A 15,117-nucleotide genomic window follows, 5' to 3' on the forward strand; every position below is an offset into this window, starting at 1 on the left:
ACAACTTCGTTCAGACGGCACCAGTGAAGTGCAGGAGAAATTAGGTTGGATTGTAGTCGTAACTGCATATTTCATTGTTCTAAATATGTCGCTGGTCGACCTCGAGCGTGTTGGCGGCATGCGGCACTTTGTAATATTCACTGTAAGTGGGATACATTGAATGCACAAGAAAAGTATGCTTTTATTTTGAGCTCGCTTAATTATATAATAAATACAATCATAGTGACTAACGAACATCAAAAAACAATAACGCACGACGGGACGGGGAGTGCAACTCGCTGCTCGTGAACTAACAGCTGATTGTACATTGTCGCTGTCACTGTCACCGCGTTGACAACTGTCTACGTCCGGTGAAAAGTCCTCGACGTCAAGACAGTTTCTTTGAACACCACTGCTGAAACCAATCTGGGGAATTCGCTCCACCGAACGGCTTCCAAAGCACCAACAACGCGTCATTGCACAACTCCAACACGGCGTCACCCGCCACATTCATCTGAGGGGGCGGCGAACATTTCGCTTCGATACCAGGCAAGAAATGAATCACTTGCAGTGTGATGCCATCTATCAACGAACGTAAAAAACAAGCGGCGCAGCGTAGGCCAAGGTTTGGAAGCGCAAATTGTGAGCCTGCGTTACTTTCCGCTTGCAATAAATGTTATGGGTTCATACACTACAAAAGCACTGACGAATGCTACACGCATGTAAAACAAGGTGAGTTTCAACTGAAATGGTCAGACGATAACATTTAACTCTGCAAAATGGCTGCAGAAAATCTCACAAAGCTGATATGTGTACTCGGCGGGCTATAAGCGAAAGCGCGAGCTACCACGTATTTTCACGAAATTTGCGCGTCTAGCAAGACCGAATTGAATTTATTCTGTCACAGACGGTCCGGTATATTCACTGATGCACGAAACATACAAAGTGGTTTGTGTTCGTTTCTTGCTAACGCGTTAACACTGAGACAAGCACCGCCAAACAAGGGAGCATCTGCCTACTGATCATCCTTGAGAGGACGCTGCGGAATTTCGCTAAGCGGCGCGACAGTCTATGAACATTAGGAATGGCCGAGTCGATTTAGGCCTTGATGCACGAGACGGGAACGATTTCTCAGCCACGAAGACGCAAGCCATCAGACGGTGCCAAGTTCTCGACCTCGTAATTGACGGAAGAAGTCCGAGCAAGAATGGGGTAGGGGCCGTGATAGCGTGCCAATAACTCGTAGGACACGCCAGGAGTATTCGGTGGGACCAAGAGCCAAACTAAGGCACCCACTTAAAAAGTAACATGAGGTCGGTCGTCGTCACACCTGAGCTCCTGGCGACTTTGTTCCTCGCTATGTGTGTTGTACGCATGTGTGATGGCGTCTCAGTTTGCCTGGTCGGATGCGTGTACATCAACCGCATATCCCCGAGAGGGCATTCAGTTAGGCCATTGGTTTGCGGATGATATGTGGTCGTCTTACAGTGAACAATGCTACTCTGAACGAGCAATGCTTCGATGGCTTCGGGTATGAAAACACGTCCTTTGTCACTCAGAAGTTCGAGAAGTGTGCCGTGGCGCGGGACGAAACTGCGTAGGATGAACAACGCAACTTCTCTGGCTGTTGCTGTGATCAGTGCTGCAGTTTCTGCATAATGCGTAAGGTGGTCTACGCTGACGATGACCCATCTGTTCCCAGAAATGGTCGAGGGAAGCCAGCCATTCTAATCAATGCCGATACAGTCACATGAACGCGCCGGACATGGGAGAGGTTGAAGTGTACCGGCGGAGCGTAGAGGGGGAGCCGTTTGTCGTTGACCGGCAGTATAGTTGCACACAAATGCGCATGTGGCGAGGTATCATAAGCAGCCACCTTCGGCCATCGGATGCATAATTTCACTGATAGAGGAGACCATCTCAAGTGGCGAAATGGGGTGCGTGACAACGTAGAGCTCTAGAAGCGGAGTAAGCTGATGGATCCGCCAGAAAGTCGAGCAGGTGGCAAGCCCACATATCCTTGCGTTGTTCCTCTGACATGGCGGGAACGTCGACTGGCGAGAAGGAAACGGACGGTGGAGCCGTGGCGGATGCTATAGGTGAGCGGGAAAGGGCGTCCGTGTCAGAGTACTTGAGGCCTGATCGGTACACACCACGAATGCCATACACTTGCTGCCTGAGCGCACCTTGACCGAGTCTTCCTGGCGGATTTTTCACGGGCGAGAGCCTACACAGAGCGTGGTGATCCATTACGATGTCAAAAGGGCGGCCATAAAGGTACGTACGGAACTCAGCCAAAGTCCAAATTATGGCGAGACATTCTTTTTCCGTGACAGAATAATTGCACTCGGCTTTCTTGAGAGTTTACCTCGCGTAAGCGACGAAGTATTCCTGATACCCGGGTTTTTTTTTTAGTTAGCCAACATGGCATCAAGGCTGACACCACTGGCAACAGTATGAATTTCCGTGGGCGCATCCAGGTCCAAGTGTCGGAGTATCAGATGCGATGTTAGCAAGCGCCTAAGCATATCGAAAGATGTGTCACGCTCTCGTGACCAAGCAGACAGGTCGTTTGAGGTTGTCAAAAGGTTGTTAAGAGCGGCGATGATGGAAGCGAAGTCACGCATTGGTGAAAGTAGGAACGCAGCCAAATGAAACTTGGAAGCGTCTTGGTGCAAGTGGGCTTGGGGAATTAGGTCACGGCACGGAGTTCCGCTGGATCTAGCAGAACGTCGTCTTTGCGAACGACGAGACCCAGTATCGTCCACTGGCATGCCGCAAAATGGCACTTCTTTATGTTGAATTGGTGACCAGCTAAGATTAGGCACGTCAGAATCTCCCGAAGGTGGACAAGATGAGTTGTAAAACCCCAAGAAAATACCACAATATCGTCCAGAGCGCAAAGGCAGGTGATCCACTTGCAGCCGCGAAGGACGTTGTCCATCATTCATTCGAATCTAGCTGGGGCGTTGCACAATCCAAAAGGCATCACGTTAAACTTGTAGAGTTCATCAGGCGTGACGAAAGCGGTCTTCGAACGATCAGTGTCAGCCAACGGTATTTGCCAATACCCTGAGCGTAAATCTAGGGTCGAGAAATATTGTGCTCCATGAAAGCAGTCGAGAGCGTCATCGATGCGTGGAAGCGGGTACACATTCTTCCTGTTTATCTTACTGAGACGGCGATCGTCGACGCAGAATCTTATGGTTGCATTCTTTTTGCGCACAAGGGCAACAGGCGAGGACCAGGGACATTAGGATGGCTGAACTCCTTAGCTTTGAAGCATGTCGTCTACTTGTTCGTTAATAATATTGCGCTCTGCCGCGGAAACTCGATAGGGTCGTTGGCGTAACGGAGCATAACGGAGCATGGGAACCGGTGTTGACGTAATGAGTGACGCTCTTCATGCGGCCCAAAGTTGGCTAGGCGCAATCGAAAGACGAGCGGAAGTCGTGCAGAAGAGCGAAACGTTCACTGCGATAGGATAGTGATAGATCGTCGACAATAGAATGGCGAAACGCATTGCCACTAGTACAAGTTCTGCAAATATTGTTTCCATAGATGCTGGCAGGCTTTTATGTGCCACTGTTGAAAAGAGGACGAAAATGCGCTTGCGTAAACGATAAAGTCGTGTCGCCGTTGATCAATCCAGTCTGACGTCCTTGAGAGCTCTTATCTAGAGTTTGCAGTTACGGTGTAACGTGACACTGGTGGAGGTGGTGGGTGACAGTCTGTTACCACGAGAAAGGTCTCAGCCCCAACATCGGCACCTTGGTAAAAACAGCCGTGCTTCGGCGCAGTCGGCGGCAATTAGGCCTACCACCCGAACTCGGCCTTCTTTCGGAACACTCCAGAATCGTGGCAAGTGCGACAACTGCAAGCCACACTAAACAGACCATGACTCCACCAGCTCCATGGCCACCAGCCACCAGAGACCTTGCCGAGCTAATCCATGACATTGTGCGCAACGAGCTGCAAAAGCTTCGCGCAGTGCCTTCACACGTTCAACTGGCTGCTCTGACAGACGTCGTCCATGAAGAGGTACGGCAGCTGGTACAACCATTAGTGGCGCCTCCCACCGAAGTTCCTCTCCTAACGTATGCGGAAGCTATACGCACTCCTGCGCCGTAAGCCAGTTATTTTCCCTGGCGGATCAGCCTGCGGACAACGCAACACTTCTCGGGCCTGCCGCACTATTAAACCCACGACCGACTAGCCTGCAGATGCCACAGTACTTCCCGGGCCCACTACACTATGAGAATCCGCGACCTATGTGCGGAAATCGAGCATGTGGCGCGCTTCCGACAATCGGCCACTTTGCTACCACTGCGGTGAGTCAGGTCGCTTGTATCGGTGGTGCTCCTACAGACATATGGGCCTGTCTGTATTTCGGCCAGATGCTCGTCGGCCCCGGGATTTGGAACAATTCCGCGCTATTGCAGAATACTTGGCAAGCGTATACCATCTCTGAATTTTCAACGAGGCCAATCACGTGCTCTCCGTCTCCTCGACGCTCTACGTCCTTGAATCAATACTCCACTTTCGCAGATGTTGTTACGGGACGATCGGCTAGGTCTGAAGTCCCCACTGGGAAAACTAGGATCAGCGGCCTCCGGGGGTGGGACCACTGTTAAGCTATCGCCAAAACAGCCTCCTCAAACCCATCCGCAGACCTTCGACGATTCCTTTCAGCTGACACCTCTCATCACCGACCAACCCGTTTGTGCTGACATTGCTGTTCTTGTCGACAACCATCCGGCAACAGCTCTGGTCGTCACTGGCGCCTGAACTCAGGAAGCTTACGACTCCTTCGGGGCACGCACCAAACCTTCAGACAGCAGGTGCTTATCTCTTGACACCGATCAGGAGCTGAACTGCAATGCTGCAAATCTCTCAGTCGACGTTCATTGCTTTCTTTTTTTTCGTTGTGCTTCCCGATTGCTCCCGGAAAGTTATCCTTGGCATAGATTTTTTTCGCGAGCATGGCGCTATTATTGATTCTGGATACAGCCTCGTAACGTTTGCTGACGACTATGCTTTGAAGCCTAGAGATACCGATACGCAGAGGACTGCGCTTCATATTGTCGACGACACCGTCACACTTCCGCCACGAACCAACATGTTCGTTACTGTACAGGGCGGCATAGATTGTGACAGTAGTAGTATCGCTGAGGCCAACCTTTCGGTGCTCTTGTCTCAGAATCTGCATTTCCCGCGGCAAAATCCAATTGAAATGTGGGAAGACTGAGTTGTTGGTCACCAATTTTAGCAGAGCACACCAACGTTTGGCCAAGCGAACAACTATCGTTCATTTCGAAGCCATTCACGATGATGCGTATACGACGACTGCCCCGATTTTTGCAGCCGTTGAAAGTGACACAGCTGTAGCCGATACAGTCGATGTCAATACCAAGCTGCCATGTGCGAAGAAAGGGCAAATACACTTCATTCTCCGCCTGCTTAGCGACTGTTTCGCGTCTGTGACAAAGCACCGAATTGTCACACACCATGCTAAATGACCCATACGTCAGCACGCCTATTCAGTATTGCAAAAGGAACAAGAGGCAATACGTTTTATAGTGAAGCAGATGCTCGAAGACGGCGTAATCTAACCAGCGAACAGCGCATGGTTGTCCCGCGTTGTACAAGTAAAAAAAAAGAAAGACGGCCCTCTTTGATTTTGCATCAATTACCGCAACCTCAACAAAGTGACAAAGAAATGCGTTTATCCTTTTCCGCGCATCGACGACTCACTAGACCACCTCCGACGCGCCCGATACTTCTCCATGGATTTACGCAGCGGCTACTGGCAGATCGAAGTTGATGAACGCGACCGAGAAAAAAAACAGCATCCATACAGACTGATGGTCTGTACGAATTCATAGTGCTGCCCTTCGGTCTGTGCTCTGCTCCTGCGACATTCCAGAGGATGGTGGATACAGTGCTGCCTGGTGTCAAGTGGTAAACTTCTTTACTTAGACGACGTCGTTGTCTTATCACAAACGTTTGAGCAGAATTTGCAGCGACTTAAATCTGTGTTTGTGGCGATTCTTGCGATTCGCACTGCAGGCCTATAACTGAAACCAGAAAAATGCCACTTTCATTACAACGAACTAAAGCTTCTCGGCTACTTTGTTAGCCACGATGGTATTCAGCTGGACCCAGACAAAACATTGGCTGTCACAGATTTTTGACCACCTGCCAACAAACGTGATGTGCGTCGATTTTTAGGCCTCTCAGCATACTACAGACGCTTTTTGCAAAATTTCGCAAACATTGCCGAACCCCTCACTCGTCTGACAAAAGAAGATGTTCCCTTCGTGTTGGGTCCTAAGCAAAGACACGCTTTCTCCGAGCTCCAGCTGCGTCTCCAGACTGAGCCCTTACTCTAACACTACGACGAAGATACCAACACTGAACTACACACAGACGCCAGTAACATCAGCCTTGGTGCAGTCCTGACCCCACCGTGGTGGTCTAGTGGCTAAGGCACTGGGCTGCTGACCCGCAGGTCGTGGGATCAAATCACGACTGCTGCGGCAGCATTTCCGATGGAGGCGGAAATGTAGGCCCGCGTGCTCAAATTTGGGTGCACGCTAAAGAACCTCAGGCGATCAAAATTTCCGGAGCCTTCCAATACGTTGTCTCTCATAATTATATGGTGGTTTTGGGACGTTAAACAGCACATATCAATCAATCAATCCATGCAGTCCTCGTCCAGCTGCAAGGCGGCGTCGAACGTTCTATTGCTTATGCGAGCCGGATTTTATCATCTGCAGAGGCGAATTCCACAAGCACTGAAAAAGAGTACCTAGTTGTTGTCTGGGCAATAGATAAATTCAGACCGTACCAGTGTGGTCGCCTGTTCAGAGTTGTTACCTATCATCATGCGCTCTGCTGGTTGGTGAACCACAAAGACCCTTAAAAACGTCTGGCCAAGTGGAGCTTACGCCTTCAGGAGCTCAATTTGACAGTCGTGTACAAGTCTGACCGAAAGCATACTGTCACAGGGTCGTGACGTCGACAAAGGAGAAGACAGTACGATGAAGGTTAAACTGTTTATTTGAGCAAACTTGTTCCCGGTAAACGGAAAGTCGGATCACAGTAGCAGACCTACACTGATAGTGGTGAACAGATGGTCAGCAGTAGATCAACTGAAGAGCAGTGAAGCGCGTCAGCATTTATACACTTGCCATCGAATGTTCTGGCATTATCGCTAGCTAGTCGTGATGTAGGCTCCAGAATAATCTGTATAGTTCGTGGAGTGGACGTGATGTTATAAAAATGACCTACTACAGTTCTGAAGCTTCTCGAAGACTGCAGGCACGGTTTGCGCTGAGAATTACGTAGTGTATTGGGGTGATAACAAAACTTGAGAAAAAGAACGTGGCAATACTGACGCGGACTGCCTTTCCCGACCTCCTCTTACGACCGCCTCAGGTGATCACGATCTCGGCGGAATTTTTCTTTTCGCGCCTTTAGTGTGTCCGACTTGGCTCAATAGCAGAAGAACAATTCCGAGCTTTGCCATTTTCTCGAATATCTTGAAGTCGTCAGTCCGCATCCACCACCAGCATTTGCACGCTCGCTATCATCGTTCTGCATTCGCAGAAATATCTTCTATAGAAACATCGACCCTTACGCGACTGATTACCTGCTCGTCGTCTCACCAGCGCCACAAGCCGATGTCTTGTCCGCTTATCACGACGAGCCTTCCTTAGGCCACTTAGGCCACTTAGGCCACACGTACTCTGGCCCATATTGGCCAACACTACCACCGGCCTAAGCTCAATCGCGACGTGAAGCATTACGTCCAAACGTGTCACGAGTGTCAGTGCTGTAAAGCACCACATCAGCGCTCAGCCAGTTTTTGAAGCCCGTCGCTCCTCCGACACAACCGTTCCAACGAACTGGCATGAATCTGCTCTGAGATTTTCCACAGTCTCGTGACGGCAACCGCTGGATTGTAGTCCCTACTGATTACATGACGCGCTACTGCGAAACAAAGGCATCACAACGTGGCACTGCGATTGAGACTGCCAACTTTTTTATGAAGAACATCGTCCTCCGAAATGGAGCACCAGCAGTTTTCATAACTGATCGTGGCACAGCTTTTACCGCCCGGATGATACAAGACAATATGCAGCTTAGCTGAACAGTACATAGAAAAACTACTGCATACCACCCACAAAGCAACGGCCTTACAGAGCGACTAAACAAGACGATCGCCACCAAAACTGGGATGATATTCTCTCCTACGTCACGTTCGCTTATACAATACCGCTTTGCAAGAAACAACTAGATTGATACCTTTCCGGTTAACGGCAGGGCGGTCACTACAATGCTGCATGCCATGCTACTACCATACAGGCACCATATTAGTATCAAGACGAACGAATTTGTTAGACTAATGGGCGCAGCTCGTAAGCTTGCAGTCGAACGAATCCATAAGCAACAACGCATCGGCTCGCTGCGGTACAACGCTCGTCGTCACGATGTCTCTTACTGACCCGGATAACGAATATGGTTGTGGACTCCCATTCGACAACAGGCCGGTCAGGAAAGTCGTTACACCGCTATTTTGGTCCCTATAAAGTACTCCGTCGTCTCAGCAAAGTGCACTACGAAGTTCTTGACGAGAACACGGCTCGTCAACCCCGCCGCTCCCAACAGCCACACGTCGTCTATGTTTCGAGAATGAAACCGTTTTACCAACGCTGACTATTTGTCAAACTCTCTTCAGTAAGCTTACTGCGATTAAGAACACCCCCTTGTGTACTCGTTATTGCATGCGCTTCCTTTTCACCTCGTAATTATGTTGTGACATCGGGATGATGTCCTTTGGGAAGGACGGTAACGCCACCAGTACAAGTTCTGCAAGTATCTGTCCCCCGCGATGACAAGTTTGTGAGGAGAAGTATCCTCTGAAGGAGAGGTCTGCAAGGGCGTAAGAGCGACTTCTGCACGATAGCAGTCTATGATGCCGCTATGGTTTCAAATGAAGTCCCACCCTAGAATAATGTCATGGTAGCATGACGGTAGGACAAAAAACTCGATCATGTAGAGTGCGTCTTGAATTGTAATCCGTGCCGAGCACACAGCTGACGGCGATTTGGAATAGGAGCCAGCAGTACGGAGCATTAGTGCTGACAGCGACGTCGTCAGCTTTTTTAGCTTGTGGCACAGTATCGCCGAGATGACGGAAACGGCGGCTCCTGTGTCAATAGACGCTATGGCAGTGGTTCCTTGGACATCGACGTCAATAACATTTCATGGCGAAACACATGGAGGCCTTGGGTTAGAGTGCACCAGAGTGTTGAGTGGCGTGACCACGCCTCGCCGCCTGATCCCTTCCGCGTTGTCCGCAGTGGCGGTGCTGCAGTCGAATACTACTGAAATAGCCGCGCGCCGCATGAAGGAGCTGTTATGCGCTTCGGCTCCTCCGTCGCGCTTTCTTGATGCAGATTTGTTTGTACCTGCCCATCATTCATGTCTAGAACATAATGCCATAGCCAGAAACCAGAAACCAGAAAGTCCTAATAAAAACCAGAAAGTCATAAATAAAGATGAGAGAGAAAGGGAATCTGAACACCCTACACCACGAAATGTTCTCGAAATTTAACAATACAGAGTATACTAAAATATATAGCACGTCGGCTGGCATCGTCGGCTGGCATCGTCGGCTGGCATCGTCGGCTAGCACGTCGGCTGGCATCGGAACGGCGTCATGTCAAACCCATTCCTGTTCTTTGTACAGGTGTTCCTGCCTGTGGTGTCTACGGCGGCCAGCGCATCGACTACGCAGACGAAGATAAATGCCATCACGCTCCCGTATCAGCAGCTTACCCATGACCAAGAACCGCACGTGCTGAATCTTTCTACACCGCATGATGGCGCCTCGACTGCATCGACTATGGCTATAAAAGGACGGCTGCAGCAACACCCGCGCAGTGGGCACGTCGGCTGGCATCGGAACGGCGTCATGTCAAACCCATTCCTGTTCTTTGTACAGGTGTTCCTGCCTGTGGTGTCTACGGCGGCCAGCGCATCGACTACGCAGACGAAGATAAATGCCATCACGCTCCCGTATCAGCAGCTTACCCATGACCAAGAACCGCACGTGCTGAATCTTTCTACACCGCATGATGGCGCCTCGACTGCATCGACTATGGCTATAAAAGGACGGCTGCAGCAACACCCGCGCAGTGGGCACGTCGGCTGGCATCGGAACGGCGTCATGTCAAACCCATTCCTGTTCTTTGTACAGGTTGGTGTCGATTACTCCTCAGTTAAAACAAGCAATCGTTGTTTTATACAGCTGACGTGCCCAAGCTGTCTACATGCTTTTTTTGTGAATACATGGGATCTTGTACGGTCTTTGCTAATGTTGTGCGGAGACGTAGAGCTCAATCCCGGACCTAGTACCGCGGAACTTCTCAAACAATTACTTGATGGTCAGAAACTTATACAAGAAAGGCTAAACGCCATTGAATCCAAGCTGCAAAAAGTTGACAAAATCGAAAAAACTGTGCAGTGCCTTGAAAAAAGGCTTGTGGATTTAGAAGACCGAAGCAGACGCAACAACCTTGTGATATTTGGTATTCCGGAAAGCGAGAATGAATCAACCGTTGTCCTAAGCGAGAAGGTCGTTACTGAGCTTTTTAAAGATACTTTGGGAGTAGAAGTACACTCAGTAGAAAGATTACACAGAATGGGGCGTCGCCAACCAAATAAACCTCGCCCTGTGATACTGAAATTGTTCGACCATCGTGAAAAAATAACCGTTCTACAAAACTGTTTTAAGCTAAAAGGAAAGCGCATGTCAGTGTCTGAAGACTTCTCCGCTGCCACTAGGCAAATAAGAAAACAGCTCTGGGATAGCACGGCTGACCTACGCAAATCGGGAAAGAAAGTCAGACTCGTGCACGATAAAATTAGAATTGATGATGAGCTATTTGAATGGGACGACGAACAAATGACTAGAGTATCAGTTTCAAAACGCCGATCTAGGGCAAGGCAAAAAGATGCGTGACCACACAGTCACACAGAAAGTTTTACTTGCCTAAACATTAATGCTCGCAGCATCGTAAATAAAACAACCGATTTGGAAAGCATAGTCATCGCGCACAATCCAGAAATTATAGTAATCACAGAAACATGGCTTAACAGCGACATTGGTGATTACGAAATTACACCCTCGGGTTACTGCATCCTTCGAAACGATAGAGATACGCGTGGTGGCGGAGTTGCGATTATATTCAAGGACTCGCTGGAGTTGTTGAGACTGCCCGACATCATAGGAATCGAATGTGTTGTCGTGAAGGTTATCTTGAAAGAATGTGCATTGATAATTGGCGGTTTCTATAGGCCCCCTAGTTCAGACATATCTTTCTACGAAAGGCTTAATAACTTTTTATTGCCTTATAGAAATCACTCCAGTAATCTAATGCTTGTTGGAGACTTTAACGTTCCCCACGTTGCCTGGGACAATGACTTTCCCTATGCGCTTTCAAATGAGGCTGAACATATTCTTGATCTTGTGTTGTTTCATGATTTAACACAACTTGTTCATGCACCTACTCGAGTCCAAGGTACCAAACAATCAGTCTTGGATCTATTCTTGGTCAACCACAGGGTATTACAGCGAAATCCAACTATCCGAATCTTAGAGGGTATATCGGACCACAAAATTGTATGCCTGGATATGCAATTAAGCTGTATCCACAAGGTGACAAAGCGAGAAACTTTTGTTCCTGTGTTTGCACGTGCAAGTGATGTTGACGTACTTGACGTACTAGACAGCTCTTTCGCACACTTTGTATCCCTCTACGAGTCGGATAAGCACTCGGTTAATCACCTGTGGAACTTTTTCAAAAACCTTGTGACAAAGTGCATTGACGAATTTGTACCACGTAAGCGTAAAATAATACGGAACACTAACCCCTGGATAACCAAAGAGATAGTACGCTTGGGACGAAGACTTAAAAAAGTAAAACAAAAACTGAAACGGCGCAACGAAGCGTCCACAAGCAACTTGGTTTGCGCACTGAGATTGCAGCTTAAAAACTGTATTGCTGACGCTAAAGCTCATTATCAAAACGTGCAACTAAAAAAGTTTATTTCTTCGTCCCCGGCGAAATTTTGGAGGTATCTGTCACCAAATAAAAAATCGGCACCTACTCTTGTCTTAGACGGCAATGCGGTGACTAACAGCTCAGAAACAGCGCGCATACTCAATGAATACTTCTGTTCAGTTTTCACTGATGATAATGGCACGGAACCTGAATTTCTTTTGTTTGGTGATTTGCCACCGATTGACAATATAGAAATAGATGAAGAGGGCGTATTTTCCCTTCTGCTCAAGTTAGATGATAAGAAATCTAGTGGGATCGACAACATACCTAATGCTTTTCTGGTGCGCTACGCAGAATGGTGTTCTAAGTACCTAAACCTAATCTTTCGGAAATCTCTTTCTCGAGCAGAACTTCCTCATGACTGGCGTTACGCCAAAATAACTCCCATACCAAAAAAGGCAAACCAGTACATACCTTCCGCGTACAGACCAATATCGTTGTTATGCGCATGTGTTAAAGTTCTGGAACACATAATATTCAAGCACCTTTCCGCGTTTATCGAAAGCAACAACATAATAGACAGTCGCCAGCATGGCTTCCGACGCGGCTTATCGACGGTTACGCAGCTACTCGAAATGGTACATGACCTTGCCTCTGGTCTGGACAAACAAAGCCAAATTGATATATTATTTCTAGACTTTGAGAAAGCGTTTGACCGCGTGTCACACCGTAAGCTTCTAATCAAATTCAAGGCGATTCTGAAAAATGACTCTTTATTAGCCTGGATCGAAGCATACTTGAGCTGCAGGTACCAGTGCGTCACAGTTGGTGGAACCAACTCGCCATCCGCGCCAGTTCAATCCGGCATACCTCAGGGATCCGTCCTGGGGCCTCTTTTCTTTTTGGTTTTTATAAATGACATTGTCCGCGATATACCAGTTAAGATAAGGCTTTTCGCAGATGACTGCGTGCTTTATCAAGAAGTGAATGATCCTAGCGACCAGCTTCTTTTAAACGATTCTTTATCTAAAATTCAAGACTGGTGTACGAAATGGCAAATGAACATAAACCCCAAAAAAACTGTTGCGATGACCATAACCCTCAAAAAAGATCCTTTAAAATTCCGATACAACCTAGGCAATCACTCCTTATCATTCGTTTCGCAATATACGTACCTTGGCCTTGTAATCACATCTGATTTAAGGTGGAACGATCACATAGCTTACATTGAAAAAAAGGCTTTGAGAAAACTAGGTTATTTACGAAGGACGCTAGCTAAAGCAACCCGCGAGACTAAGCTACTCGCATATAAAACGTACGTAATACCATTACTTGAATACGCGTCGCCTGTATGGGACCCCCACACACAAGCTAACATTGATAAACTTGAATCAATACAGCGAAAATCTGTACGGTTCGTGTTTAATGCCTACCGACACGACACATCTCCATCAGCTCTTTTGGAAAGCGCTAAGCTGAAAACTTTGCAATGGAGACGTTACCATGAAAGAATGAAGTTGTTCTACCTCATATATAATGACAAGCTAGCAATTCGGAAAACCAATTACATTAAACCAATTTTGCGCCGCGAAACGCGCTCCTCCCACCCTAAAAGAATTGATGAGCTTCTCTGTCATACTAACATATATAGGTACTCCTTTTTTCCCCGCGCAATCAACGAGTGGAACAAATTGCCACCAGAGGCTCTGGAAAGTGTCGATCTGAAATCATTTCTCCGTGCGTTACCTGCTCCATCTTTCTGATAGCTACACTCCCATTTCCTTTACAGTGCCTTTGTTCTTGTGCCCATTTTAGACAAAATATTTGCCTTACAATTTGCCACGCTTGTAACTAACATGCCCGGATGTACTTTTTGAATTGTTGCTGACTATTCTTGTACTTGAACTTTTTTTTTTTTTTTTTTTTTCCACACAGCAAAACCTGCTGAGCACTACTTTCGTGCAGTTTTCAGTATAGCCTTGTATGGCACGGCAATTGTGGACTGCATTTCCAGTTTCCTTTCTATGTGAATCAACGCGTTCCTTTTTTTTGTACCACTGTATAATCTGTTCAATATTTTTTTTTGTACTTCCTGCATTTGTGTTCATTGTACCGCCCACCCCTGCCCAAAGTCTGGCATTCAGACTGGCAGTATTCTCCTAAATAAAAAAAAAAAAATATACGCACATTCACAGCGACCACCAATTGCCAAAGTTAGGCGTTCTGCTGCACACCCCACCACCTTCAAAAAAAATCCTGGGTAGCCCTTTGCCAATTGTTTTCGTTTGGCGAAGATGAATATAGCGTGTCTCTACAATGCACACTGTAGTGCAGATTGAGGTTGACGAGCGAGACCACGAGAAAACGGCCTTTGTTACCCTTGATGGCCTGTATGAATTTCAAGTCCTTTCTTTTGGTTTGTGCTCAGCGCCCGCAACCTTACAGCGAACGATGGACACTGTGCTTACTGGTCTGAAGTGGCAAACTTGTCTCGTATACCTTGATGATGTTGTCGTTTTTTCTGAAACCTTCCAGCAACATCTTGACCGCCTCAGGAGTGTGCTACAGGCTATTCAATCAGCAGATCTTACACTCAAACCGCAGAAGTGTCACTTTGGTTATGAAGAGCTCAAATTCCTTGGCCATGTAGTCAATGCGAAAGGAGTCCGACCCGACCCCGACAAACTTGCCGCTGTAGCCGCGCTTCCGCATCCTACAGACAAAAAGACTGTTCGGCGCTTTCTGGGCTTGTGCGCCTACTATCGACGATTTATTAGAGGGTTTTCGAAGATAGCGGAACCCTTGACTCGCCTTACACGCGACGACACACCGTTTGTATGGGCTACGGAACAACAGGCTGCTTTTGCCGAGCTACGACAGCGGATGCAGTCAGCCCCTGTTCTTGCGCATTTTGACGATGATGCTGACACAGAGGTGCACACTGATGCCAGTAACATCGGCCTCGGCGCAGTGCTCGTCCAGCATCAACACGCCACAGAACGAGTCATAGCCTATGCCAGCCGCTCACTGTCCCGTACCGAGGTGAATTACACGACCACAGAGA

At 48.0% G+C, this 15,117-nt stretch overlaps 2 protein-coding genes across 2 annotated transcripts in view; one reads left to right on the top strand and one right to left on the bottom strand.

Moving 5' to 3' along the window:
- The window catches only part of nompB (intraflagellar transport protein 88-like protein nompB), a 1,761,410-nt gene that overhangs the window by 1,741,142 nt on the left and 5,151 nt on the right, over window positions 1–15,117 (bottom strand). The gene's annotated exons all lie outside the window — the stretch shown is intronic.
- LOC142818112 (uncharacterized) lies at window positions 9,703–14,188 on the top strand. Its single transcript, XM_075896458.1, has 2 exons — window positions 9,703–10,246; window positions 13,989–14,188. The coding sequence occupies exons 1-2, from the start codon at window positions 9,707–9,709 to the stop codon at window positions 14,028–14,030; spliced, it is 582 nt and encodes a 193-aa protein (XP_075752573.1). The 5' UTR covers window positions 9,703–9,706; the 3' UTR covers window positions 14,031–14,188.

The sequence above is a fragment of the Rhipicephalus microplus genome, chromosome 5 (genome assembly GCF_043290135.1).
Source record: "Rhipicephalus microplus isolate Deutch F79 chromosome 5, USDA_Rmic, whole genome shotgun sequence".
NCBI classification, from domain to species: domain Eukaryota; kingdom Metazoa; phylum Arthropoda; class Arachnida; order Ixodida; family Ixodidae; genus Rhipicephalus; species Rhipicephalus microplus.